The following is a 27,484-nucleotide window of genomic DNA, read 5'->3' on the forward strand; positions in this document are numbered from 1 at the left end:
CCTTATGGGTGCACTGGCTACAGTTGTCTGTTTTTGTTTTGTTTTGTTTTGTTCTGGTGTTTTATTTGATTTAACAGATATAGACAGATGACGATTCATCATACAATTATGCCCACTTACCTCTACCCCTCCACAGCCTCCCTCAACCGTGCCACCAGCAATTATAGAAAAAAATATACTACTACTACTACTAATAATAATAATAATGCTAATTATAATCATATTATTTAACATTCATGCACGAAACAAAAAACACATTCAATAAAAAACATAAATAAAAAGGAAGAAAAAAAGATTTACATGATTTGATTGACATTTTGATCATAAGGAGGTATGCCATATTACACCGCAATTGCACAAGAGATCTAAACAATAACACACATGGCCATATATGGCAAATGTATTTTAACGCACATTATCAATCAACAGTACATTTGTTTATTTTAAAAATAATTTAGGCCAAAGTCTTTTTGACTTGGACCGAAATGTGTGTATTTTATGCATTTTCATGAAAATAAATGACAATTAAATAAATAAAAAAATAAAAATAAATAAAAATTAATGGGGGCATAAATTGGCTGCAGGGACGATTCTTGCCCGAGTCAGTTGTTTAACTATTTTCGAGTGATGTACGTTTATGATGTTGATAGTTTACAGGTTAGACTCTTCCTTGCAGACTCTCCCGTGTTACGTAACATGAAAACAGCTCGTCAGAGTTTGCGACAAGTCGTCAGAAGAAATCGCCACAGAGAGCAGACCGATGGCTCCCGTCTCCCAGCGTCGACTATATTAGAAACTGTTTTAATTTTACTGCAGATTAAGTGGAGTGGTGCTATGTCTTCTGGAATGACTGGACAAACACCGTAAGTTCGTGTTTAGCTTTTTGATAAATTAATACACTCGGTAATAGTAATAGGAGCTAACAGTACACTGCATATTTGCGCCGATCAGTAAGCTAACTAGCTAAGCTAACGTGAGCTAGCCTATCTAAGCCACCAGTTAGCATTCTCTGTTGTGGCCTGCTAACAAATGTTAGCTTGTGTGCTATCACTTGCGCGCCTACAGAGTTAGCAGAATAATCTAACATCAAGTTTTACCAGCTTTATCGATAATAGAAACGCAAAAAACGTACAAAATTGGATCGCACTTATCTTGCTAAGTTAGCTAGCTCAGCCTTAGCTTGAGTATCAGTCAACGTTAGCTGACTTTATCTGTTGTTAGCTTAGCTGGAAATAAACAGTTACGGAACTGCTACGCCCCTTAATTAGACACAAAATTCAGTTTGTTAACCTCATTAAAAAGACAAGCAGTAAAGAGTTTAAAGCCATACTAATTGACATTATTATTTAAATTTGTCACGTCTTCGTAAACAATTAGCCGCATTAACTCTTAAACGTTATCTATTAACATTGTTTGTGTGGTATTTAAACTATTTAATGATTTATCGTGTGTTTACTAATTTCCCCCGTTTATTAGCGTGTAAAAGTACGTTTAAACAGAAAGACTGCAGGGTGTTAAAACATGCCCCTGTCTTCATTTTCCACTACATAATCATCTATCAAGAATTGCTACCACTAAAAGTATCAAAAACTCTGAAGTTACCATTTTGATCTTGAGGCTGTTTTACTACAAATCTGAGATTTAACAGATTTTCAAAATTTAAGATTCTTAAGATTCACGTGACACTTTGCCATGACAGTAACATATCCAACTGCTTGAACCTATTTATATATATTTATACCGATGCATATACACACTCATTCCTGTTTATATTCAGTTCATTCAAATTTATAGGGAAAGTAAGTTATTTATATTGCATACTTCACCAGAAAGGTAGTTCAAAGTTCTCTACATAAAACATGAAAAGCATTGAGACATGGTGCAAAAGAAACACACAAAAAAAGACATTTAGATGCAATTAAAATCTTAAACAGACAGGAAAAATATACTGGGGGGGGGGGGGTGTCTGGGTTGAAAATTAACTTTTTTTTCCCCACCTGCCACTGTGGCTGGGAGATATCAAAATCTACAAGCCACTCAATAGATTGCCATTGTTTTTTTGTTTTTTTTTTGGCTTGACGCAAATCTAGGATCCATTTGCATATTTTACCCTGGAGTTTGTTCCAGATATGTGTTGTATAAAAAACTAAATGCTGTTTTTTGTTTTTTTTATAATTTATCCCTTATTTTAACATGTTATATTTTCTGTTTTCTTATTTATACATGCCAACTAGCATCTTTGGAGGGTGCCTGAGACCTAATATTTTTATTGGCAACAACTGCTTCACCGTAATTGTCATGCATATTATAAATAGCTTGGAATGGGGAGTTCATTATCTGTTGCTGTTTTTCTTGTTGATAAACAAGTATACATACTTAATTGTTTGTTTGATTATGTCTTGTTTTGTTAGGTGCCTAACCAGCCGATGGGATAAGCCAGCCCAACCTAAACAGGGTGTAGATGTGAGGCAGCAGAGGAGCAGTGAAAATGCAGCCCACTCTGTCTCTTTATCAGGAGACGTCAGCACTGCTGCTTCAAAAAGCACAGTTTCTCAGCCACCACAAACAGGAGAAAAGCCAGCACCACAGGGAGGAGTTGAAATGGCTGCGGCCATGGCTGCTAAAATAAATGCCATGTTAATGGCAAAAGGAAAGCTGTTGACTCCTCCACCGTTACTCGCAAAGGTGCGCTTGATTTAAACAGCTGTAGCAAAAAGCTATATGATATTATCATAATCATTTGAGGGCTTACAGTTTTATTGTCATTTCACATGTCTTTTAGACCCCTCCAAGTGTGCCTGTGCCAACAGCTACAGAAGAAATGGTAGTCACAGAGGTTGACATAAATGATGTACCGCTAAATTGCAGAGACCTTCTTACTAAAGGCAAAACACAGGAGGAGGTAAGTTGAACGTGACCGTGGTAGTGCTGCTTTTGAAACATGGCATTGGTTAAAAAAATTGGGAATGTTAGCAAAAGGTTAAGAAAGGTCTTACACAGCTTCAAATACACATTTCTCTATAAATCCTTGTAATTTCCAATTTCTTTTTACCTTTTTCAGATCCGACAGTTTAGTGGAGCAGTGGTCTCAACGAAAGGTCATTACATGTCTGAAGCTGAAAAGGGAAAAGCTGGGTATGTGTGAATTAAGATTTGGGATATCTCTATCAAGTTTTTTTGTCCCTGATCCCCGTTTGAGTCCTTTACTACTGTCCAATCCAGTACTTTTCACCTAAATTCACCTAAATATTGAATAATTGTGTATTTGACACAGTGAAATAACTGTGTTCCCATCCAAGACATGATCTTGTGAACATGAAAATAATATTCCATATTTTAAAATTTAACATTACTTTTGCATGTTTAATTTGATAGGTGGTAGACTAGAAAATAAAGTATTTACTTTTTTCAATGAAATCTCAACATAGTTAGCAGGTGTTCAGTTGGGGCTGTGACAGTATTGATTTTTTTTCTTCTCGCAGACAAAAAGAAATCTGCTGTGTGTTATTGCACTGTTCCTATACCTCACATATAAGTGTGTGTGGTTTGAGCGGGAGTGACAGAGACTGTTTTAAGGGCAGATGGGTGTTGGTGGTGAAGGTTAGCAGTGAAGCTGTTTAGTCGTAGTATATATATACAGTGTAAGTTACAGTTTGCCTGTAATTAAATACTGGAGCTCTTCAAGCCCCAATAAGTTCCCTTTTCCTGCTTCCCAGTTGCTGGGAAGAAGTGACGGGCGTGTCAGCTGTGCTGCTCTCTGGCTGTATCCAGAGACTGCACACTCTGCTCCTCCTAAGTTGCAAAATGAGGCTGAATATATTTATTTAGTGCCTTTTGTATTGAGCATCAACCTTGCTTTTAAGCGCATATTGCCGGAAAAAAGACTTGAAGTGTAAATAAACGCTTAAGATCGCAGTTACACCCATGAGACATGAGTCTGCATGGAGCCGGTGCAGACAACTGATGATACATAATGATAACTAAACAATGATTATAGTTAATTTAATTTAATATCACACATATGCACTCCTTTAACTTTCACCAAAAAAATCAGTCAATACATAAATGAGCTCAATCCTGTGGTAGGCATCAAATGACCTCAGTATAGTGGTTAATGTCACAGCCAAAGGTGCAAAAATGAAAATAATGAAATAAAAAATATTATTACTTAATAAAATTTTTCATCAGTTACCATGTAAAATGAATGTGTCAGAATGATAATTGGGTGATAAAAAAACATCTTTGGAGGAGTGCACAAGTTCTGTGTTGTCAGTGACATTTCTGATTTGCTTTCTTTTAGACAAAGACCGTTGTATTTGCATGTCCAGGGAAAGAACCAAGAAGAAGTCAATAGTAAGTAGTATTTTTTTAAAAATCTGCTCAATATGTAGAGTCTGCCATTGTTCTTAATGACTAATGTCCAAATATTGTTGACTTCTCTGCAACATCAGAGGCTGTGTTGAGGATAAAGGAGATTATCTCCGAGGACGTGCTGAGGGCCTCAGCAGCATCAGGAGGACAACAGGTGCCTGTAATGCCTCCACTCACACTCTACCCTCAGCCTCCTCGCCCCGTCATTACCCCACCTGTGCCACGGATGCCCACCGCCAACTCAGTGCCAGGACATCGGCCTGCAGCTCCTCATTCAGGGGTAGGGAAGTTTACCCCCCTACAAATGGTGGTGAAACTTGTTTAGTTTCCTTTTAAATCATGGCTAAAATGTTGCCATGACAAATGTTTCTGCTATGCGCCGCGTAAGAGGGATTCCCTCCACTATCAGCAGGCCTTTCAATACTTCAACTTAGAGTGTAACTTTTATTTAAATCACAACTTCTCTTTATTTCATAAGCAGTCCTCTGACTTTATACACCTTTGCCATGTTAAACATGGGGCAGAGAAGAAAAAGCTGTACACTGTATTCAGTGGTTGCAGTTTTTGTTATTGTTACCATTGATAATAATCAAAGTTTCCTCTGTAAACACTGGCCAGAAATGAAGGAAGCATCGTCAAAAACCTCTTTAACATTATTATGATAATTGTGATAGAAAAATGTAAAATTGCAGTTTTGACATTTGTTTAGTCTATAAAGATGGTTAACAGACATTACCCTGAGGCACATGAGGTCGCAACACGTATAAAGTAATTGTCATTTATTTGGATGTGTAACATTGTTACATGAAAACAAATTATGCAGCATGCAATGTAAAATAGGGAATATTGAATATTGAATGTGAGTTCTTATTGTGTCAGAGTCTGGATTTTTCAAATGGAGGTTAAGAAAGTGAGGCAAGTGAAGACCATGTTGCCTTCACTGATACCCACCTCCCAAATTAAGTAGCAGCGAGAACGTCCCTGGTCTAAAGCGAAAAGCCTCGGATTTCTGCAACTGCTTACATAGCCATTCTAGCTTCTTGTTAATAAAAAAATTATATATATATATATATATATATATATATATATATAGTAGATGTCAGACAACTTAAATATGCAGGGTGTAATAAGAAATCACATTTTTTCTCATATCCCCAGAGTTTTGTGCACACAAAGATTTTCGTGGGTCTGGACCACGTAATGCCCTCGTTCAATGTGAATGAAAAGGTCGAGGGTCCAGGAGGTTCGTACTTGAGTCACATCCAGTCAGAGACGGGGGCTCGGGTCTTTCTCAGGGGAAAAGGTTCTGGCTACATTGAACAAGCATCAAAGCGAGAGTCCTTCGAACCGCTTTATGTCTACATCAGGTATGTTCATTTCAGTGGTCACCTTTGGCAAACTGTTTAAGTTTCATTCTAAAGATTAACTCAGAAGAAAAGGAGATCTGGATGTACCAAGAACAGAAGAGACAAATACGCAAACACTACCAGTAGGGATGGGAACCTCTCGGCACCTCATTTGATTCAATTCGATTCAGAGCGCTACGATGTGATTTTAAAATGTTCATGATAAAAAATGATTTATTCTTCTTACTGTGTGACTACTCACTACATGCTGTTTTATCCCTTTATAGCATATTTTCTATGAACCAAAATTAAAATCTAAAAAAAAACAACTATATTTAAATACAAAGCTAATAACAAAAGTAAGCTCGACAAAACTACCATATGGTGGTCTATTCATGCCCCCCCCCCCCTTCCCTTCAACTTCATAAAAGCCAAAATGTTTCCATGATTAGCTTTTAAACCAGGGGGTGTTTGTCATATGGTATTCATTTTCGTTGCTTTCACTCTACCATTTTTATCAAAAATCTGTTATGCTTCACCATCTAATTTGTTCATCAGTAAGTATTAATATGTTGCAGGCGATCATAGTAAGGGACGATTTGGCTTAAAATGAGCAATAATTAGCTTTTTTGTCACCAAGGCATAATCTTTTGAGAGATTCATAATGAATCTAAGAATCGATTCTCCCCACCTCTAGCAACAAGACCCATGTTTATTTAAAAGGAAACCAAAATAAGGGGATGTGATTTTAGACACTAAAACATTTTCCTTAAATTCTAACAGATGATGACTTGATGTGCTTGTTGTAACAAAATTACTTGTCTGAATTAATGAAGTCAGTCAAATTTAAATCAAATATTGTATGGTTTCTGTTTTTGTTCATTTGGGACTTAAACAGCCGTCTAAGGGCACTGCTGCATGCTTTTAAAAAAACCTACAATATTTGGTGCAATATTCCAACTGCAGCAATCCTCTGTGCAGTTACTATAATGTGCAATATTCTTCCCACTCTTGAATGTAAGCTATATTTAACATGTTATACATATTGCATATATCAACATATAATATTGTATATATGTCATTCTTGCTTATGTATATCGTTTTTTTTATTGATGTAGCATTGCAAACATATTTATATTTTTAACTTGCACAGCAGTATTATACATTGCATTATAGCAGAAGGCACAGTTTTATATTTTACACACTTGACACACTCAGCACATTATCCATATTATAATTTAAATTCTCTCATATTAGTGCTAATTTTCTATTACTGTATTTCTTACAATTCTATGTTTATACACTTACATACTCAGTATATTATACATTGCCTACTTTGTTTTCAAATATTTCATTATTTACATGCTGGTGCTAATTGTTAATTATTACTGTATTTCTACGTTATATTAATATTTTATATACTTGTGCTTGTACATATTTCTTCTTGAGATAATACCCTATGCTGGCATCAGAGAGACTGTAACAAAACACAATTTCCCTGCGGAGATTAATAACGTATTTCTGATTATGCAGTTCTGTTTCATGATATTTAAAATTTGACCATCTGTGTTTTACAGCCACCCAAATGCAGCTGGATTGGAGTCAGCGAAGAAACTCACAGAGAGTCTGCTGGAAACTGTAAGTTAATGCACCACAAATAAAGTTGTGTGAGTTTAATAGAATTGAATAAGTCTGTTTGGAGGTTTAAGAAGGTGAAACTATTAAAGCATATAGTTTTCACTGATACCCACCTCCAACATAAAAGTGGTAGCGTGAACCACCTGATCTCCAGAGATAGGTTTTGAGTGCTCTGCACCTACCCACAATGCACCTGAGCTGTTGAAAATAAGTCATCTCTTTGTGGATTGATATCAAGATCCTGACATATTTTTTATTTGTCTCGCTCTGCAGGTGAGAGCTGAAAGTGCCCGTATGCTGTCGATGTACACAGCCACCGGCTCAACACAACGTGAGTGTTCTTTTGTGTCTTGTAATTAATCCCAACAGGGTGACGAAATGTCAGGTACTAGCTGAGTGCATTCTTCTTGTGGTAATTGATCATCCCTTGACGTATTTAGTGGCTCAACAATAGGTTGAAATTGTACGTCACAGTTGTCAAAACACCGTTATTGATCCATGTGATATGTGCATTAATGCCACGTTCTATACTTTCATTTCAGCATACGCAGCACACGGATTTCCACCTAATAGCAATTACTCTAGCCAGGGGTCCTGGTATAACTACCCAGCAAATGGGTATGCTGGCGGCTATCCAGCGTACTCAGGAGCCAGTGGTTATTGGAGTAATGCAAATGGTCCCCCAAGTCATTCTAACATGTCGACAAACCCTCCATCTTCTCAGGCAATGGTTCAGTATCCGGTGTGTCCTAGGAAACCGCATCCCTATCTCGTCCAGGTAACTATCAAATATTGAGAGACTGCCACTATGAATTGTTGTCAGTATTCAGTTATTATTTATTATGTTGATTGATTTAGTTTGTAAAATGCTAAAAATGTTTTTATTTTATGATACAAAGCAAGAAAAGCATGTGAATAATTTTAATTGATATCATAAATCATCCAATTGACCAGTTTCAAATCTGCAAACACGCCACAAGCTTCATAAAACGTCATGTTAAAGGTTCTGAGATCATCGTGTGTGTAATAATCTACATCATGCTGTTGTTAGGGCACTGTTGAAGCCTTCTGAAGAGTTTCAGCTTTGTAAAAACCTGCTGCAGCATCAGAGTGTACAGTATGTGTTGGTTTTACTTCTTCAGCCTCCTGGCAGCAGTGAGACAGTGGAACCTGGAGGATCTTTAAACACCCCCCCTGACTCAGGAAGTCCCAAACGTCATTTCCAGGAGGGGGCCAAGGAAGAACAGGTTAGCTCAAGAGTAACACCTGACCATATCACTGAAAGACCATTTTTATTTAATGACTGACCTTAGGGATGCACCGATTTATTGGCAATACATTGGTATTGGCAGATACTTGCCTTGCTGGCTGCCATTGGTCCAAAACATTATCGTGATGTGTTCATGTGTAATCTTGTAAGATTTAGTTTTGGCTAGAAACTTGAATCCTAACAGTTGCACAGAAATATAAAATACATATCAGAGAGGAGGTTATGACAGATATAGTAAAAGGGCTTTTGAGACAGTTATTTAGATAATGTTTTTTCATGTTAAAGGTGATTCCATAAATTTGTATGATTAAATTTATGCTCATTCAAATATGTAGTAGTGTGATAAAGGCCTGAATGACTTTAAAATAGTGTTGTTTTTTTTTTGTAATGAAGATTTTCCGTGGCACAAAATATACAACAACTAAAAGACATCAAAATCGTCCAAAAGGGTTAAATTAAATCTATCTAAATTGTGGCTTTATAGTTTGAATAGTGACTTTTCACCCTTTCACATAAATTAAAAAATGTGTATTTTGACATTTAAAAAGTTAAAATGTGAGCAGGTCTAAGCATTATGAAAGGGTTTGATGTGCTAAAATGTGTTTTTCCTGGTGATCTAAACTTTTCTTTACATGTTAAAATTGTCTTAAATGGTTTGTACTTCTCTGTTTAGCCTACCAGCAGATCTCCAGAGGGCCCGGCCCGTCAGGAGCCTTCACCTCCTGCCCCCAGTGTCGGAGAAGAGAAAGTCGTGGAAAGGTCTGTAAATAAATCTAATTTCCCTTGTTTCTTATTCTTCATGAACCTCGTGTGGTGTGGATATTGATGTTTTTCTCTCCTCAGAATTCTGATGCCTCCACCACCTCCCGTCTTCGTGGCTCCTGCTCCTGTCGCACGCAAAAGGCCAAGAGACACGGTGACAGAGGATCCAGTCAGTGTGCCTGGCATCGCCGCGTCGATGGGTATGCCTTGCTTTAACTCCAAATATTCTGAAAGCCCGAGTACTCAGACACAGCGTTGCCAGATGGGAAATATTAGGGCCCTGACACGCCAAGTTGACGGTTGGAAGTCGTTTGATGTCGGGCTGTCGGTGAGCGTCTGTATGAAGTTATTTCCTCTCCCACAGCCGCAGAACGTACGTACTAGTTGTTCATTGCCTGTAGTTGTCGGGGTCCGTTTTAAGTGCAACTTTTCTGTTAACAAAGGCAACGCGATTAGATTCAACAGTCAGCCTTCGTCACAATTAGTTCACTGTTGTTAGTTTGGTTTGTCTCGGCCTGTAAACTAGTACCACAAGCTTATAATTACCAAATTTTGAGGAAAATTATTGTGCGCGGGTCATCGCCGTAAGAACAAATAGACATAAATGTGTAATTTTATAAAACAAATTTAAACAAGTTCATGACACAACTACAAATCCACCCGCATTGTTTTCTTGTAAAGCAAGCTGACGTAGCTTTGATGCATGCGTGGGGGAATGCACCGCTATGCACCATCCATCGTGCTGCTAATTTTTGTTATAGCCTACTATTACAAAAATAAACTGTAAGACAACAAGACTGTAAGTCTTTTCATATACTGCATAAAAACAGAGAAATTGATAAGATGAAGTCATTAAAGAAATAACTGTGATTACTGGTGAATTTATAAAAACGTTAGTAGTTGTTAGTGCAAAAGTTAAAGCGCCAGAGCGACAGCTTTGTTCACGAGTCAGCACACATAATTTGTTGGAAAGAGGATCCATATTCTTCTATCCTGATCATGTCGGGAAGTGACTTAGAACGAGACAGCGCAGATTAAAACCGACCAAGAATTTTAACCATCATAAAATGATAAAATGATCTTACATTATGACCATTTTTGGTATATTTATTGCACAGCGTAAAGTGGGCAAAATTATTGTACAAATTCGATAATAATCATACATCTGGCAACGCTGCTCAGACTTGTCTGTTGCATGAAATGGCATCTCCCCCCTCGGAGGAATGGGGGAGGAGTGGGGACCTGTGTGAATCTCTCCACTGGTAGAAACCACTAACACGCTCTTCTTGTATATGTTTCTTGTCTTTCCCTTGTTTTCTCTCTCAACATGTGTCCCTGGACCTGCCTGTTATGGATGTGTGCTCTGCTGCCGTTTCATTTGATATCTTCCCTCCCCTGGCTGCGGATCAAACGAACTCAAAAACCACCGCTAACATGGGGCTTCGCAATGGGTTTCCTTTTTGTTTTTCTCTCGCTTTGTCTCTTCCCCTCCCCCCTCTCTCTCTCATGTCTCCCACTTTCTCTCTTCTTTTCTCTGTCCATTTTTATTGTGTCCTTACAGGTGTTCAAGAGGAGGTGTGCGAGAAGAAATCTAAAGCGGACGAAGATGCATCGGGGCTAGTGCCCTACGGAGGAGACTCCTCCGATGAAGAGGAGGAGAGGACACGCAGCAGTAAGACAGATAACTCATAACCCCTGCCCTGCCCCATCCCCACTGTCCAGGACACCCACAGACCCAAAGTCTACATTCACTTCGTCACAAGTGAATGTCACAGTTCTAAATCTCCATTAAAGGTCAAATCCACCCTTAAAGTTTCATACACTGTTGCAGGACTACATCAGTGTTTTACCACGTTGTACCCAGTTTACTACAAAGAACAAATACATTATTGCTGACCATTTTCCATGCAAAATTTGATTTTTTTTGTTTTCTTTTCATCCAAACAGACATGGTTTCCCATTCATCGCTGTATAGTACTAATGTACACTTTGAAATTTCTGGTTCAAATTTATACACTGATATTCATTTTAGGACATAAAAGACAGGTGACTAAGCTTAATGCACTATCGGGTTGACAATCTTTATATAGCAGCAATGCAGAGCTCAGATGATTAGTAGTAAACACGCTGAACATGCAAAAAATAACAAAAAAAACAACAACAAAGAGGTTTTCATTTTCTCGCCCTAGCATACTTTACTTTGATTTCTGTTTCAGTTAGTTTTTTCCCACAATGTCCTCATGTAACCCATCACACAATGGGTGTAAGTAAATCTTTTTGGTATGTTTAAATGTGTGCCCACTTTTATAGCAGCTGTAAATATAGAAATATAGATAGCCTCCCAGCTAGTTCATAGTCATGCATGTTTGTAGTCACACGACTTGAAATGCAGCGCATCTCGTGGCTTCATGGTCCATCGGGGCATTTTGAGGTTACCGTTTAAGTCTTTTCTAAAGTTTTTTTTCACCCTTGTGCTATTGCTGTTTCAAGAGAGGCCTTTCTTTTGTTTTTAGTCTAACGCCCTGTTTATACTTATACAGATAATTAGAAGAACTTAAAATTTTCCCCGGCCATTTTCAAAAACAAAACACATAATCCCAACGATTTTCATTTTAAGAAATATTGTCATACACCTAGAACGCAAAAACGACCCCCACATTCTCCCGTCATGTCAAAGACAGTAACGCGTACAGTCTAACGTTACCATTCTCAAAACACCCACTGGAGATCTCATGAACTTTAAACTGCAGATGCTGAGGTGGAGCAAAAACATTGGGTGCAGCAGATGTCGTTTGTTCGTAAAAGTGTTGCAGCAATACTGGGTTTAAATGTAAAGTAGTCATTTAATCAAGCAGTATTAACAAAATGTTGCAAAGTGGTAGTCGGCCGTGTGATTGTTTGTGGCTCATGTTCATTACACAAAGCAACAGTGGGCATGCGCAAATTGAGGAGATAATGACATGGTTTCCCAAATACTCTGTTAACATGTCCGTATGGATACACAGTAACCGGGGTTTTGGAGAAAAAAAAGTTTGCATGTGGTCAGGATGATAAATATTAGTTTACAGAATCATCTGTGTATGTGCAGACAGGGCTAGAGGGTCGGACTCTGAAACGTGCACTTACCAAAAAGAGACATTTTCTGTTAAAATATATCACTATAAAACAAAATCTTCACTTCAAACAGTGTGAAAGTATTCAGGGTGGATTTTTCCTTTTTTAAGATGTGAATACACTTGTATAATAACTACAAATGGGTTTTTATTTCTTAAACACATTTCATTTTTCAAAGCATCTTTTGTTAATTGAAAACAAGCCCCTTAATTCCTTTTTTCGACTTGAAACACATGGTCTGCTGCAGTTACCGATGCTATAAATACATATTGTAAAATTCAGTGAAACTTTTTTCTTATCTTGGAAAATGGTGTATGCCTGTTCCCATGGAATATTATAATAAAAACACCTAAAAAACGCCCTTATTGTCTTTGGATCCCACACATTTTATATTATATATTATATGAGGAAAGGCGACAGATGTTTTTATGAATTTGGGTGTTTACAGATTCATGGTAAGTATTAAAAACACAGTTATTTCACGTCCTTCCAGCCCTGGGTTTTATTTCATGTTAGATATGATTGCTTGTGTCAGATGAATGTGTACTCCGGAGCCTCTATGCCGTTGTGTACTGTAAGAGCTCCTGGGTTGTCCAGGGCGAAGCAGGGGTGGACATAATTTAGGAAGTGACAGTGGAAGGTGTGAAGGTGTTGTTCCAGATCCACATTAAAGAAGGACAGAGTCCCCCTGTCATAGTCCAAAGCCACTCCTATTCGTACTGGGTTCACTGTAATCCTCAGGTCAGGACTCCAGCCGTTATGCAAGAACTCGTATTTATGCCTAAAGGGGAAAAAATACCCATTATGATTGTGTAAAGCTAAGAAGTTCTAAATATAAAGCAGCTTCTCTCATCCTGTCCACATAATTTACCCACTCTGTCAGCCGTTAGTAAAGCAGATGCTGAATCATTAGCCAACAGCAGGATTTCAAATGGCCACAGATTAAAGAAAATGAGAAATGTGATTGTTAAATTGCACGTAGGCAGAATCACTAAGAAGATGGCCACAACAGAGACCACATTCAGAGCTTGTGTGATACGCCGCACTGAATGAATTGCTAGATGTGGCAATTCTACTGCCCTGCTTTGTTCCAAGAAGAGTCACCATAGCAACACGTATAAAAAAGTCACAGATATTCAACTGTGGGCTTTTCCACCTTCAGTGAGCTTAGTTTTGCATGGAGCAGATGCACTTTTTTTTGGTTAAGGAAAGGAAAATATCTGGTGACTAAAAATAAAGTGTTGGCCCAGTTTCCATGCACTGCGGTAGTGGTCCTTCGGAGGATCGGCATGCTAATAGTGCGATCAGATCTGCATGTAGTCGGTCTGTGTAGTTATGTGAACATAAAAGCCAGTTTCTCCCCAGCATGCACAACAAATGGGAAGAAGTACAAATGACTGAGCAGACAACCAAAGCTTTAAACCCCTGTGTTTTGCTGAAACTATTTACAACTCATTGTGTGGGAACCCATAGAGCCCACTGCTGTTTGTCTGAAATTAGTAATTGCAAATCAATGTTTTTCTTCTGATCCCATTTAAAAACAAATTTAGATATGTATAGAAAAGTATTTCCTCTGCCACAAAGTGAGACTTTGATGAAGATGACACAATGTGGAAATTACCATAACATGTTTGAAACCTGAAGCAACATGACTTCGTGCTGCTTTCAGATGGCTTTCACAAGTATTTAAACCTTTGAATTCTGAGCAAATTGGTGTCATTTTTTATAAACACAGGAAAAAGGCAACAAGCAACTCTGTTATAAATGTTTCACAAATTGCAAGAAATAAGTTTAAGGAAACAATTTTTAAAAAGCTCAGGGAAAACTACATTTCTAATTATCATAATTAAATGTTTAAATTGTGCTACAAAACAATTTTATTTTTTAAGCACAGGTTATTTTTTTCTTTCTTAAAACTTTTTTGTAATTTTTTAAAACTTTTTTTTCACAAAGTTTTTGCTTATCTATTGCTTCGTTACTGATTGCCTTCCCATGTTTTTTTTGAAAGGAATCAAGCCTTGTTTCAAAGGATTAAAGGGGCTGTTCACAAATCCAAAACACATTTTCCTCTCACCTTTTTTAAATTTTATACATCAGTCTTGATTGTTTTGGTGCGAGTTGTTGAGTGTTGGAGGTATTGGCCATAGCGATATCTGCCTTCTCTCTTAAAGTTAAAATAGCATCATGTGGATATTAATCACAGTGATGGTGCACTGTTACCTGGATGGAGTGAGAATGTGTCTCATGCACCAGGAGGTGTTGTTGGCTCCGAGGTATGAGTTTCTCTCTGTGTCCTCTGCTGCAACTCCGATCCTAAATTCTGTCCCATCATCCACCTCAACTTCCCAGTAATGCCTGCCTCGAACTGGGATCAGATCCCCCAGGACAGCTACACACCTGTAAACACGTACAGTCTTAATGTAACATATCAACACTAATTAACCTGAAAAAGTTTATCTTTTGTCACACAATCAGCCATTGTGTACTTTACCTGTTAAAGGAATTGTTATCATCTAAGGCCATAGCACTAATTGGCAGCTCCTCGTCTCCATAGAAGATGGTGAAGCCGTCTTCAGAGACGGACAGGCAGGGATGAGCAGTGTCCTCCAGGAGATGGAAAAATGTACCTGAACAGGTTAACAGATGTTTGTCATAATCTGAATGTTCAAAAAGCAGTGATGGAAAGTTACAATTTTTAAGTAATGAACTTAAATCAAATTTTGAGAGACTCACACTCAAGTATTTCCATTTGATGTTACTTTACACTTAGTTAATAGTTACTTTCCAGGTTAAAAATATGATGCATGAATTAAGGGGTCACCTGAGGCTATTTTGAAAACTTTAATGCTTTAAGGAGATTTTGTTGCCAGCAGTTCACTACATGGGCCTTCTGAAGGAAATGTCTGAATGCAGGACTTTTACTTGTAATAAATCAGCATTTCTACTTTTACTTAACCCTTTGAAACCTGAGCAAATTGGCTTAATTTCTTTTGAAAACATGGAAAAAAAGGCAATGAGCAGACAAACAAGAAATGACCCCCAAAATTAGAGATTTGTAAAAAAGAAAAGTAAGAAAATTATATGAAATGAGTGAAAAAAGGGAAAGGAAATGACCTGAAAATAATAATAATAATAATATTTTTTTTCTTCAATATCTGATGTTAAATATATAATAAATATAGTTTTCTTTATTTTTTCCTTTCATTTGATACATTTCTACTTTTTCTAGGTCCTATGCTTTTTAAAGAAATCAGTGTTCATTGTTCAGGAGGTTTGTACAGGGAGCTGATTTGGCCACGGACGTTAATTCCTCTCTAAAATAAATGGACCAGGCGATTTCAGCCGATAAAAACACTGAATTAAATGGTTTCATGCTACAAATCAGTGCATCTCCTGCACGGTTCGGTAAGTTGTATTCCTTTTGTATGAGTCTAAATGTTTTTTTGGGGGGGTTTTTTGATGATCTTAATGATCTGAAAACATCTTCTGCATGAATAGGCTGATGCACGATGCTTCTCACCTGTTGTGGAGACAGTAATAACTTCACTCCTGTCGCTGGGCCCGCCGATGTTGACTGCTCTCACTGAGATGAGGTAACAGCGTCCCGTCTGCAGCTGGATCAAACACTGACAGGTGGGCACGGCTACTATAGACCTGGAGGATTAACCAATAAGACAGAGGGCTGATATCACTTCCTTTTTAAATACACTAAAAGCACAATGACGACAACTTTTTGGTATTGGCTTTTATTTCCCTCCCTCTAACAGAGTATGAAACCTTAAAATAACATCTTGTCTCACAATTTCTGAAATACAGGGTGGATAAATGGGGTGTTTAACTCAGAACGTTGTCATATTTGGACAATGGAGCCATTTCAGTTAATGCAGTTTAGCCCCCCTCTATGAGAAAAAACCCACCACAGACTGTTCAAATTAAAGGTTTGACTGTTCTCTGAGGTGACTGGATGAAAAATGAAAATGACCCCAAATGTGAGGACGGTATTCTAGCTGAGGCTAACAGTGCTGCAGGAGCTGAAGCTAAGAATAGATTTTCTGGGACAGTGTGTGTCTTGATTCAGTAGCTCTATAACCATGGGACCTAAAAAATCCCAAGCAAACACTAACACAGGCTTGTTTATGGATGTATTGAAGCAAAAGCCTTATTAGAGGGCAGGCCAGTGGAGATAAACATCATGAGGAGGTGCTGCATCTTTGAAGCTCTGCAAATTCACTGGGGCAATAAAGGGAAACTGTTTTTTTTTTGTTTTTTTTTAAACCTTTTGAAGCCTATTTTTCTTTGATTTTGTGTCTAAGTGACTAATGGAAACAACAATTTTTGAATTTGGTCCAATATTTAGAGAGACCAGTGCAGTGAAAAAGGGTGTAATTTAATTCCTACAGGCAATTGTGTACCATTAAAATACATCCATTAAAAGTGTTTGTTTTTGCCACTGACAGACTTAAGCGATTGTTATTAAGTGTCTGACAACATTACGGAAAAGGCCCTACAGAGAAATGGAATGCTTTTCCTCACCTTTCGCAGGTATGTTTGTTATTATGAAGTCTCGCTCAAGGAGAAGTGTCATTCTGAAATCTTGTGAGAGGTGGCTTGTTGCAGGAAAAACAATGGTGGAAACGTTAATGAGAGTTGGAGAGAGGAGTAGCTTAGTGTTAATTAAAAGATTGTCAGTGTCATGGCTGAATATTTAGTTGATTTCGACATTTTGGAAAAGTATGTGAGCTTTCAGAGGAAGAGTCCTGAGCGAGACTTAGCTACACACACACACCAACAAAAACACCAGATTGGCAGAGATAAGGAAAAATGTTTCTCCTTTTAGTGGACATAAATTGATGGTGCACAATTACCTAAGGGGATTTTTTTTGTGAATAACAACAATACACATAAAACAGATGACAATGTGATGACATAAAAATATGATCTTAAAAACAAAAGAAAGCAAAAAGAAAAAAAAACTTGGAAAAACACAAGTAAATAAAATGAAAATGACAAATATGAATAAGACCACCTCAGAAATTCAAATAATTAAGTTAATAGCACTAGTGCATTCAGTAAAAAGAAACCTGAAATATATAACAGATAGAGAATAATTATAAAGTCCCACTCTTTAATCCACTCTTGTCCAATTTTATGTTGTGTTTTACGATAATTTGTAGTAATAATTTTTTCCATAAGAAACTGACTTTGCACTGTATTTTTATGGGGACTTAATGCATAAATATGTAACTCAACAGAACAATTGTATTCTGTCTTGGACAGTTTTTATCCAGGACCCACAATCTAATGTTTAAAGATGTAAATTCAAAAGAAATGTTGAAAGCCAACCTTGGATATCAGTCCACCCGTAGGAATTACAATGCAGCCTGTTTACTCTTTCTCACTACTGGACCAGATTAGTCACTTAGACACAAAAACGTGAGAAAATAGAGTCCAGCTTAAAAAAAACTTTTAAATTTCCATTTAATATAGATATTATCAGTTAACCTTTGTACACTAACTCTTTCTAAAATAAACATGACAAATGTCAAGAAAAGCACAGTTAAATTTTAGCTTGTTTCTGTGCTGAATCTGTCAACTGTTGGTGTATGTTAGTAACGCAGTTCTTACTCAGTAATACCGCTCTCTGTGCCATTGGTGCCCATCTCACTGAGCTCCACGGTGTACGAGTCTACAGGGTTGGTGTTTCCCGACTCCCAGCGGATCAGAGCAGCCTCTGGACAGCTAGTACACTCCCTCTGCTTGATCACTGGAGGTGACGGCACTAGAGAGGAAGAGGGAGAGAGCGAGGAATCAACCGTTTAGACTTTATTCTCTCTAACAACAATTATGACAGGCTGAAGTGATTACAAAGTAGGGAAATTAGGGATTTTAGTCGACATCCTGAACAAGAAAATGATTTAAACAGAGAACAATTATTTCAAAAAAAGAGCAAGAACTATTATTTAAATTATCACCAAGGAACAATTATTTAAACTGTCACAAATTTAATGACTCCTCATGTAGTTTTAGTTGTGCGACATTTATTACCCGTCATGTATAAGGCCTTCTCGCTCGCTGGGCTGATGCCTGTGGTGTTGGTCGCAGTCACCCAGAGTTCATACTGAGCGTTGGGCAGCAGGTCCGTCACAGTGCAGTGGGTCTCCTTCACATTTACCTTGCTTACTGAAAAACCAGCACAGATTGAATTTATCAAAACGAGTCACCAGAATCCTTCAGAGAAATCAGAGATTCCTACATTACTGGATACAACTTCAACAGTAGATGGTGTTATCATGCAGTGTGAATCTGCAGTCAGGGTTTCTGTGTTGTACCAGGCGGTGCACAGGTGCTGTCTGCTGGTGTGTCCTCCAGCACTGGTCTGTAGTAAAGCTCGTAGTACTCCACCGTGTCGTCGGAGAATAAGCTCCAGCAAACACGCAGCGACGTCTGGGTGGCAGAGTTGGGCATCTGGGGGTTGATTACTGGGGCAGATGGAGCTGTTTTTGTATTGGGGAAACATTTTTTAACACAGTTTTGTTTTCAAGTTGTATTATCAAAAACCGGAACAGTTTTGTTTAAAAATCAATATGTTATGACATCTTGTTCTAGTTTTAGCACAAAACTGACACCTCTCTGCTACTTATTATAATTATTATCAATAAAACTGTAACTTTAAAATTGTTTTTAGTGAAAGCAGGGTTCCGATAACTCAAAGCAAGTTAGATTCAAGACTTTTTAATGCTATTCGGAATTAAATTTAAGACTAGTTTTACAATAACCCAAACTGAAGAAAACCAAAAACAAGAATCGACTGTTTATAATGGTTTATAAATCAGACCTGGAACAACATTGATGGAGTCCATCATGGTTTTGACATCTGACAGGTCGGCAATCGGTGTGTCAAACTCAAGATTCGTAGTCAGCGTAAGGTCAACCTCCTCTTTGGCAAACTCCTCGATTCTAAAAGACAAACAAAACGGGCTCTACATACTAAGATTTAGAATTTGAGGTAAAGCAGTTCGTGTCATGCCATTCATTTGGATCACTTGGTGTATTCAAGTTGACAATGAAAACAACTTAAGGTCCACTTAGCAGCTTTTTCCTGGAGTATTTCGTGGGTTTCAACAATGATGCTCATTTGTCATCTTTCTGCATAAAGCTTGTACGTGGACCTTGGGTATGGGCTTTTATCATACTGCTGTTTTTGGAAGGCTGAGAATTTACTTTTATACTTCATATTAGTCTACTTGCATGAAATCAGTCTCAAACTACAGATAAAAACACCTGGAAACACATTACTATTAGTCCCATGCCATTAATAGTTAGTCTTTTGAGATCACGCTGCAGTCATGGCCAGTGCAGTGTCACAGTATGCGTTATACTCACTGAGTAGCATCAGTTACCTTTTAATAGTGGGCATAACTGCCTGTCAATAAAGGTCAAAGAAAGCAATTAAACAAAGTAAATAAATGCAGAACCACTTTAGCCAAGTTTTAAGTGCAAATCAGGAATCAGGACAGCTAAATCAACTACTGGAGCCAATTATCATGTAATCCACTGTAATCTGTATCTATAACACAAGAAGACACTGTAGGACACCTTCAGGAAAAGCCTCTTGTCTTGGCTGCGGTAGATCTCCTGGGCTGTCTCAATGAGCTCCTTGGACGCATCCATCGCCTGACCACAAGCCAGCAGCTGCTTGTACAGGGCCTCCAGCTTCCCCTTTTTCTCCTCCTCCAGCGCAGCCGCCCTCTCGTCATATCGCTGAGACAACGTCTGCAGCACATCGTTGTAGTGCTGCTCCAAGTGCTGCTCCTGACGGCCAAAATTCTCCTGTACATACATTTCGTTGTTGGAGATTTACATGTGTTGCGCATTAAACCAAATATGGAAAGAAAAATGAGGAGAGGCTGACAGATCAAGGGAGGCAATGAATAAAATGGATGTGTTTGACTCTTGAGTTCAGGTCCCTCAGGACTTACAAAAGTGAAATCTGACATCTTGAACTTTACTTCTGTCTTTGAGTTTAATAAAACAAAATGATAATAAAAAAGAAGTATTCCCAAAACTCTCACGCAGCCATAAAATAATAAATCAATGTCAAAACACATTAGAACAATCTGTTTCTCTCAAGTCTTCTGAGAACGACAATTTACCTCCACAGTGAGAAAGATTTCCTCCAGATGACCTGCAAAGTTTTCCATCTCAGCAACCTTCCCTTGCAACCGATTCCTGATTATGACCGTCTCCCCCTGAAAACAATTAAAAGTCATATTTCCTGTTCTTTTGAATTTATATCAGAAACAAACTGCTTTTTAGTCTGTGCTGTCAAGACTTCCTGCTCGTCATCTAAAGCTCGATAAAACAAAAAAATTAAAGCTTTCATGTAGCCAATCTCATCTGAAAAGGATTAGCCACAAAAAAATATAAAATTACAGATGTTAGCTGACAGTCTATGGCTGAGTTTCAAGTTAACCAAAAATTAAAATTGGTTAAAAATGTGCATGAAGGTGGGTTTTTTTTTTTTGCCTTGGTGTTATTTACTTCGAAGTAAAATCTTACTTTTAAACCATGTATTTTAAGTGTTTTAATTGAGATTAAATAAATATATTTGTGAAAATCAGCATTGTATGTTTTTCTAGCATTACCCAAATGACACAGGATTCTATTCTATAGTATACCAGAGAGCGAAAAGGAGATGTACATAAGACACGCTTTAGCGAGACTTGTTAAACTGTCACCTATGTTTTCAGGTCTTTCATGTATTTTCCTGACTGGGTAACATCCTGTCTAATAAATTGCCCTATAAACTGCTCCTGATTGCTTGTTGTCCTGGATGACACTGCTTGACTGACAGTTTTAGAAGAAAATGCTCCGATGCATAACAATAAACTTAATGTCATATTTTTTTGTTTTATAAAGGTTTTTTCTAATTTTTACTTCATAAAGGGCTTTGGACATCAAAATTGCTCCTTAAGTGGAATCTCATGGCTATTTTAGGGAAATAAAAGGACACGTGCATGTTTTGATGCCAAGAATTTGAGTGTTTTTAGAGATTTCTTTTCTTATCTGCATTTCTAGGGGTGGTGGTACTGTATTTATGTTACTATTTTCACCAAGACCCGATAGAAAAAGTGATTTAACCCTTTATAAGTTACAAGATATGGTAACTATGGCGGACGTCCAAAATGGCATCCCCATGCCTCCAGGTCCATGGATGTATTATAGGTGAGGTCGAGGAATCACGTGGATTTCTCCCAGCCAATCAGCGAAAATCAGGCGTCATCACGGCATCTGACCAATCTGCAGTCGTCCGGAGCATTTCAAACTTCAATGTTTTTCCGGCATGCGTAAAGTTCGGTTTTGCACACCTACAGCTATAACATCGAAACTAACCGAGGTAAGTTGATGAAACTTGCACATTATATGTTTGAATAGTTGTGCTAAATGTTGAGATGGGTGTTGTTTGAGTAGGATTTCTAGAAATTAGTGTAACTTGCATGAAAATATTGTGACACCATATTTGATCATATGCCCTGTTCACATAAGACTAGCACAGGTGACTGCATGTCTATTTTTGGACATACGCCCGGTACGTGTAGTAAGCCATACCTAGCACTTTTTCAAATACAAAAAACATGTTATAACATCGGACAAGTAGTACTAAGTAGTGCATGGGATGTTCCCACAATAACATCATACAGTGATCCAGTGAGAAATTTTTCCATTTATATAAATTTTCAAGCTAGAAAAGTGAAATATGTGTGATTTTGGTGAAGTTTTATGACTGTATAACAGTTTCTTTTATTATACTTACATGGCCTATATTAGTGATTTTCTGATTGAATTATAAGAAAAAGTGACGCCACCAGTTCCCATGATGCTATTTTTCCACTTCTTATTATATATTTGCAATTAAATGTCAATCATATAAAATATTTACAATTATTATATCAATATTCTTTGTTTTCAGTAGATCTACATGTCACTGTTACTGTTTTCCTTCAAGTTCATGTGTGTTTTCTTATATTTTTTATATATCCATTTTGGGAAAACAAAATGCCCCTCATCTGGCAAGGAACCATATATGGTAACTTCATTGACCTTGATTTTCAACATAAAAATGAAAAATTTTGAAAAAAGTCAAAAAGGTAAAAAATTCTTAGAATATCCTTCAGTAACGCTCCAGGGTTGAATTTTTAATTTCCAAGTATTTTAATGAGTGCCCTATAAAGGGTTGAGTGTAATGTCATGTCTATTTTAGGGAAATAAAGGGACGCATGTTGTTGTTTTTTCTTATCTTTGCATTCTAGGGCTGTTGGTTGTGTATTTATGTTGCCATTTTCACCAAGACCCTATAGAAAAGGTGATTTAAGTTCCAAGAAATTACCACAGTTGAACAGAGGTCGAAAAATGCAGGAGAACCACCACTCCATCCAGCTCGTTCTTGGCAAGGTGCTGGAAACATCAATGAGTCCACACTGGTAGACCAGATTTCCACACACATCTTTGTACAGTTTCACATCTTTACAACTAGCCTGAGCACAGGTCAAAAAATATAAGAAAATATCATGTTCCATTCATGCATCAGGGGTCAAATCTGTGTTAGTGTCCCCACCTCAGTGTCTCCCTCTTTAAACACATCTTCATCATGTTCTTCTTCAGTTGGAGATGGAAGGCTGTCCTCACAGGGATCAAAACGAAGCGAATCGTCAGTGTCCACAGAGAACCTCTGGAAGGTGGAGACTCCTCGGGGCGCCCGCCCTCCTCTGTCTGCCATGGCGGTCGGCTCTCTGCTGAACTCCTGGTACTCGGCTTCCTCTGCGATCACATCCAGTCTTTCTTCTCTGATCTCATACAGGTCCATGAGGAAAGCAGCTGTGGGAGGTTTGCAATTTATGATTCTGATACAACTTTAATTTAATTCAGCCATTTCTGTTCTTAACTGTAACCAGAGTTCCCATACATTTTCATGGACAAAACTTTTCCATGACTATTTAAGGACCCATAATAAAATTTCCAAGATCATCACAACTATAGACCACCAGAGCTGTAAAGGATACTTTAATCCAAATGTTACTTATTGCATGACAATAAAAAGCAGGGCTCCTGAAGCAAAATAGATTTAAGACTATTTAAATACCACTTGGAGTTATGTTTAAAACCAACTTTCTAATTACCAAAATTAAAAAAAAAAACAACTTTTGGCAAGAAAAAGTGTGATCATCTATGTTAAATGTTGAAGCAACAATTCCTTTGGAACACAAGGAAGACAATGAATATATTATATTATCACAAAAGTATCTATTTAGTTAAACCAATATAAGTGGGAAATATCTGGCATTTCTGGACAGTTTTCTGAGTAAATTTGTGTTTCTCAATCTCCATGGGAGTTTCCACTATTTGAATTCCTGTCATGATGAGTTTTTTTAAAAAATAAAATAAAATAAGTATTTGACAAAAAGTAGATGTTGCCGATCATTTTGAGATTTTACAATTCAACATCAGAAAAAAGATCCATAAAATCTTACTTTCCGTGTCTGAGCAATATCAAGACTTTAAAAAAATAATATAAGTCAATTTAATTCCAATTAAGGCCTTATTTTAGATGAATAAATTCAGTGCCTTCTAAGACTTTTTAAGGAACTGCTGGAACCCTGAATAAGCAACGTTTTTCAATCTCTAATAGTTGGTTATGTTCATATTCACTTCTAATACTCACAATAATATTAGTCACTGGCTTTCAAGCATGAGGGACAAGTAAAAATATTTATACTATTAGTATATTCTTAATGCATTTGATTATAAACTGATTTCTGTAGGCAAGTCTGAAAAACAATGCTGCAACAGGCAGCATTGTAAGGATGTAAGCATAAACTTTTTTTTACGGAATTGGATGTGGGAGGTTATTTAGAGAAGATCAGAGTAATAATACATTTAATCACAAAAAAATCCATGACTTTTCCAAACCTTTTAATTACTGTTACTAATTCCATGACTTTTCCAGGTTTCCCACAACCATGGAAACCATGTGTGTCAATGTAAAGATCAACAACCCTTTAAAATAGTCTTAAAATCTTCAATCATATAATGACTGGACACAATCAACACAGCAGAACATAAGATCTCAAAGCTACACCCTTCATAGTTGAGTCAAACAACTTGACTGTGCAGAACATTTTTTTTTATAATGAATGAGCAGCTAATAGCAAAATTACCTGGATAACGTGGCAAACCAGTCTGTTCTAAGCAACAGTTTTCAGGCCAATGTGATGTCCGACAACTCTGTGAGCAGTCCAACCCTCACCCAGAAACTGTGACAAAAATAGACAGGACTCATACTGCTCAGATGTCAAAGGCATGCCAAACATCCATGCAGGAACTACTTATTTATTATAGAATATAACATACAATTTGGACTAATTGGAGGTTTCAGTTTTGTTAACACAGTTTAAAAAGTGCAATTAGTGCGAGTGTGATTTATTGCGTTGAGATTACTCGGAGGTGGAATTCCCCAACATGTGACTCAAAGGTCGAAGTTGAAAGCAACACAAGGGGCATTGTGTTGCATTCATGGGTCCTCGTAAACTGTCACATCACGAGATGAAAATGCTTCTAATCATGTGAATTGTTTTCCATATGATCTCGACTGCTTACAGTTAATCAAAATTAGAAGCTTTTACCTTGTACCACGTTAAAACAACAGTTACGAAAACAGTTGTACACTAAAAAGAAGATTACTGGAGAGAAATTGCATAATATTAATGATAACAATGCTGTTATACTTATGTATTATCTAAATAATGTACACAAAACAGAACGGCTTCTATTATGCATTATATTACAATATTTGATTTCAGTAAATGTAATTATAACGGCTTTAATGTTAGATTTATGGCTTGTGTGAAACCGTTTATGAAAATTCCGGATATTTTTCATGCCCCGGAAGGCGGCTTACGTCACGCAAATGGCGGACGTTGTAAACAGAGCCAGCAGCTTCTCCGAGGCCGAAGTGAAACAGCTCTTTTTAAGATGAATAACGTGGATGTTGAGCGGTTGGATAGTTTGGAGGGCTGGGTGGCGGTGAAAAGTAACATATTTGAGGAATCGGAGACGTTTAAGCTCGGTTTTATCGTCCAGTGGAGTGTCATCGAGTGTAAGTTCGCTGTCACTTGTCACAACCGGACGTTACAGCGGCAGAGACGCAAAGCTGAAGTTGTCGGAGATCCTCAGATGAGCTGGGCTGGACTTTTCTCCGTTAACGACCTAAAACACATCCATCAGCAGTTCTCCTGTGTGGCAGACGTATTGGGGACCTGTTTTCCAGATTTGTCAGAGTTCGAGGATGGCAACATTTGGGATCTGCTCTTCCTGAACCGGAGGTCAGGACCTGAAGATGACGATGAGAGGGACTTTGACACCCCGTGCAGGAAACTGGAAAAATACTTCAGCACAGCTATTGACATCTGCGGGAGGAAAATCGTGCTCGACACGTTGTTCACGCAGGACGAGCGGGATGTTGACGAGTACTTTGAAAATCTGCAGGAGTTCAAGAGGAAGACCATGCAGGAGGAGATGGCACGGGCCAAGGGTCACGTGCGTCAGGTGAGGGGGTGTGACAGCTGCGGGATCACACGAGCCACAGGTGTTCATATGTGGGTCACAGAAAGTTGCCAATTCATTATGGAAATCTGGCAGTCTAATGCAGTAAAGCTGCAATACATCCTGTATAAAGGTGATACAGTTCAGTCATAGAGGTGTTAATTCAACCAAAGTGTCTTTGTGTCTTTTTGTAGGCTTCACTGATGATACTGAGAAAAGTTTCTAATATTTTATCAATCCCATATATTGATGAGGGTAGGCCAGTCATGTCCGAAGTCCAGCCTGAAGGCCATTTGTGGTCTCTAAACTGATTTTAAACAGCCCTTGGCCTATCTTGCAAAATACACTATATTCTATTTACTATAGACATAAAATTACCTCAAAAAGACACAAAACAACCACAAGGAGACACAAAATGAACTTTAAAAGACAACACAACCAAAAAAGAGCTAAAACTACCTCAAAAAGACACAAACGACTTCAAAAGGACACAAAACTTCCATAAGGAGACACAAAATGACTTGGTAGAGAAACAAAACCGTAAAAGATGCATAAGGACTAAGAAGAGGCACAAAACCGCCGCAAAGTCTGTGTGTTTTACTCCAGTGTAGGAGAGGTGGTGGGGCCCTTTGTGTATATGGGCCCAGGGGCCCATTGTCTCATAATTTACCCATGCTTAGGACCTATCTATAATGCACTGAAAAATACATATATATGCCGGGCTATTATTATCTGAAGGAATGTTTCACTTGAATAAAGGAGAAATATTGGAAGATTTAGAAAAGTGATTTCCCTCAAGATCTTTTTGAACGTTACTTTGCAGGACTAGCACTACACAGTGGTGTAACAAGTCTACTATGACACAGCAAATATTTTACTGTTATTGTATTACAATCAAAGCTGTAGGTGCTGCATCACCATCAACACTGATGTTTGTTTTTCAGTGTTTGTGATTTGTACACAGAAATGGAACCTGCCCCCCCCAGGTGCTTGCTAAACAGGTAAATGATTTGGTGAGAGATGCCTTACAGTGTAACGGCAGCCAGCAACTCCGCGTTTAAAGCCCAGAGATACGAGACCCTGTAGAAAACGCAGTCAGTGTACACACCATTAGTAACATCTCTAATCGAATGCAATCTGATTCATCAGTGATGCAGTAAATGGCACCTGTATGAAGATCATATGATAATTTGTTGACACTGTGTCGGAGAGCAGATTTGAGGCCATAGTTTGTGATGTTATTGTGTTTGTTCGCATTACATCTTACAGCTATACCCTGTATTGCTCCCTTCAAATACATAAATGTAATAATAAAAAATAATCAACTTTATTTATGTAGCACTTTTCAAAACAAAGTTACAGTGATTTAGGAAAAAAAAGGCAG

At 37.8% G+C, this 27,484-nt stretch overlaps 3 protein-coding genes across 3 annotated transcripts in view; 2 read left to right on the forward strand and 1 right to left on the reverse strand.

The window, feature by feature from the left end:
* The first annotated feature begins 674 nt into the window (after nucleotides 1-674).
* On the forward strand, nucleotides 675-12,861 carry LOC121947336 (KH homology domain-containing protein 4-like). The gene is made up of 14 exons (XM_042492345.2): nucleotides 675-863; nucleotides 2,412-2,685; nucleotides 2,783-2,902; nucleotides 3,062-3,135; nucleotides 4,301-4,353; nucleotides 4,452-4,651; nucleotides 5,530-5,738; nucleotides 7,295-7,355; nucleotides 7,629-7,686; nucleotides 7,898-8,133; nucleotides 8,498-8,602; nucleotides 9,299-9,384; nucleotides 9,469-9,587; nucleotides 10,949-12,861. The coding sequence occupies exons 1-14, from the start codon at nucleotides 697-699 to the stop codon at nucleotides 11,077-11,079; spliced, it is 1,893 nt and encodes a 630-aa protein (XP_042348279.2). The 5' UTR covers nucleotides 675-696; the 3' UTR covers nucleotides 11,080-12,861.
* fsd2 (fibronectin type III and SPRY domain containing 2) lies at nucleotides 11,366-25,032 on the reverse strand. The gene is made up of 14 exons (XM_042492333.2): nucleotides 24,910-25,032; nucleotides 24,717-24,812; nucleotides 23,117-23,376; nucleotides 20,655-20,750; nucleotides 20,098-20,331; nucleotides 19,902-19,924; nucleotides 19,337-19,458; nucleotides 18,831-18,995; nucleotides 18,547-18,681; nucleotides 18,127-18,280; nucleotides 16,022-16,155; nucleotides 14,993-15,128; nucleotides 14,722-14,898; nucleotides 11,366-13,282 (listed from the first exon to the last, which is right to left on the reverse strand). The coding sequence occupies exons 3-14, from the start codon at nucleotides 23,363-23,365 to the stop codon at nucleotides 13,033-13,035; spliced, it is 1,875 nt and encodes a 624-aa protein (XP_042348267.2). The 5' UTR covers nucleotides 23,366-23,376; nucleotides 24,717-24,812; nucleotides 24,910-25,032; the 3' UTR covers nucleotides 11,366-13,032.
* A 106-nt stretch (nucleotides 25,033-25,138) lies between these two features.
* whamm (WASP homolog associated with actin, golgi membranes and microtubules) overlaps nucleotides 25,139-27,484 on the forward strand; it is a 68,767-nt gene continuing 66,421 nt past the window's right edge. The window contains exon 1 of the mRNA XM_088075744.1: nucleotides 25,139-26,103. Within this exon, the coding sequence (XP_087931870.1) occupies nucleotides 25,330-26,103 (774 nt within the window). The 5' untranslated portion in view covers nucleotides 25,139-25,329. The remainder of the gene's footprint in view (nucleotides 26,104-27,484) is intronic.

Source organism: Plectropomus leopardus, chromosome 1 (genome assembly GCF_026936395.1).
Source record: "Plectropomus leopardus strain MGB_pleo_1.0 chromosome 1, ASM2693639v1, whole genome shotgun sequence".
Classification (NCBI taxonomy): Eukaryota; Metazoa; Chordata; class Actinopteri; order Perciformes; family Serranidae; genus Plectropomus; species Plectropomus leopardus.

Coding starts and splice junctions, on each gene's coding strand:
- fsd2 (XM_042492333.2), bottom strand. CDS start 23,365: ATGGACCTGTATGAGATCAGAGAAGAAAGACTGGATGTGATCGCAGAG. Junction 18,996..19,336: donor CTCCATCAATGTTGTTCCAG/GTCTGATTTATA, acceptor ATACAAAAACAG/CTCCATCTGCCCCAGTAATC. Junction 14,899..14,992: donor GATAACAATTCCTTTAACAG/GTAAAGTACACA, acceptor ACGTGTTTACAG/GTGTGTAGCTGTCCTGGGGG.
- LOC121947336 (XM_042492345.2), top strand. CDS start 697: ATGAAAACAGCTCGTCAGAGTTTGCGACAAGTCGTCAGAAGAAATCGC. Junction 7,687..7,897: donor AGCCACCGGCTCAACACAAC/GTGAGTGTTCTT, acceptor CTTTCATTTCAG/CATACGCAGCACACGGATTT. Junction 9,385..9,468: donor GAAGAGAAAGTCGTGGAAAG/GTCTGTAAATAA, acceptor TTCTCTCCTCAG/AATTCTGATGCCTCCACCAC.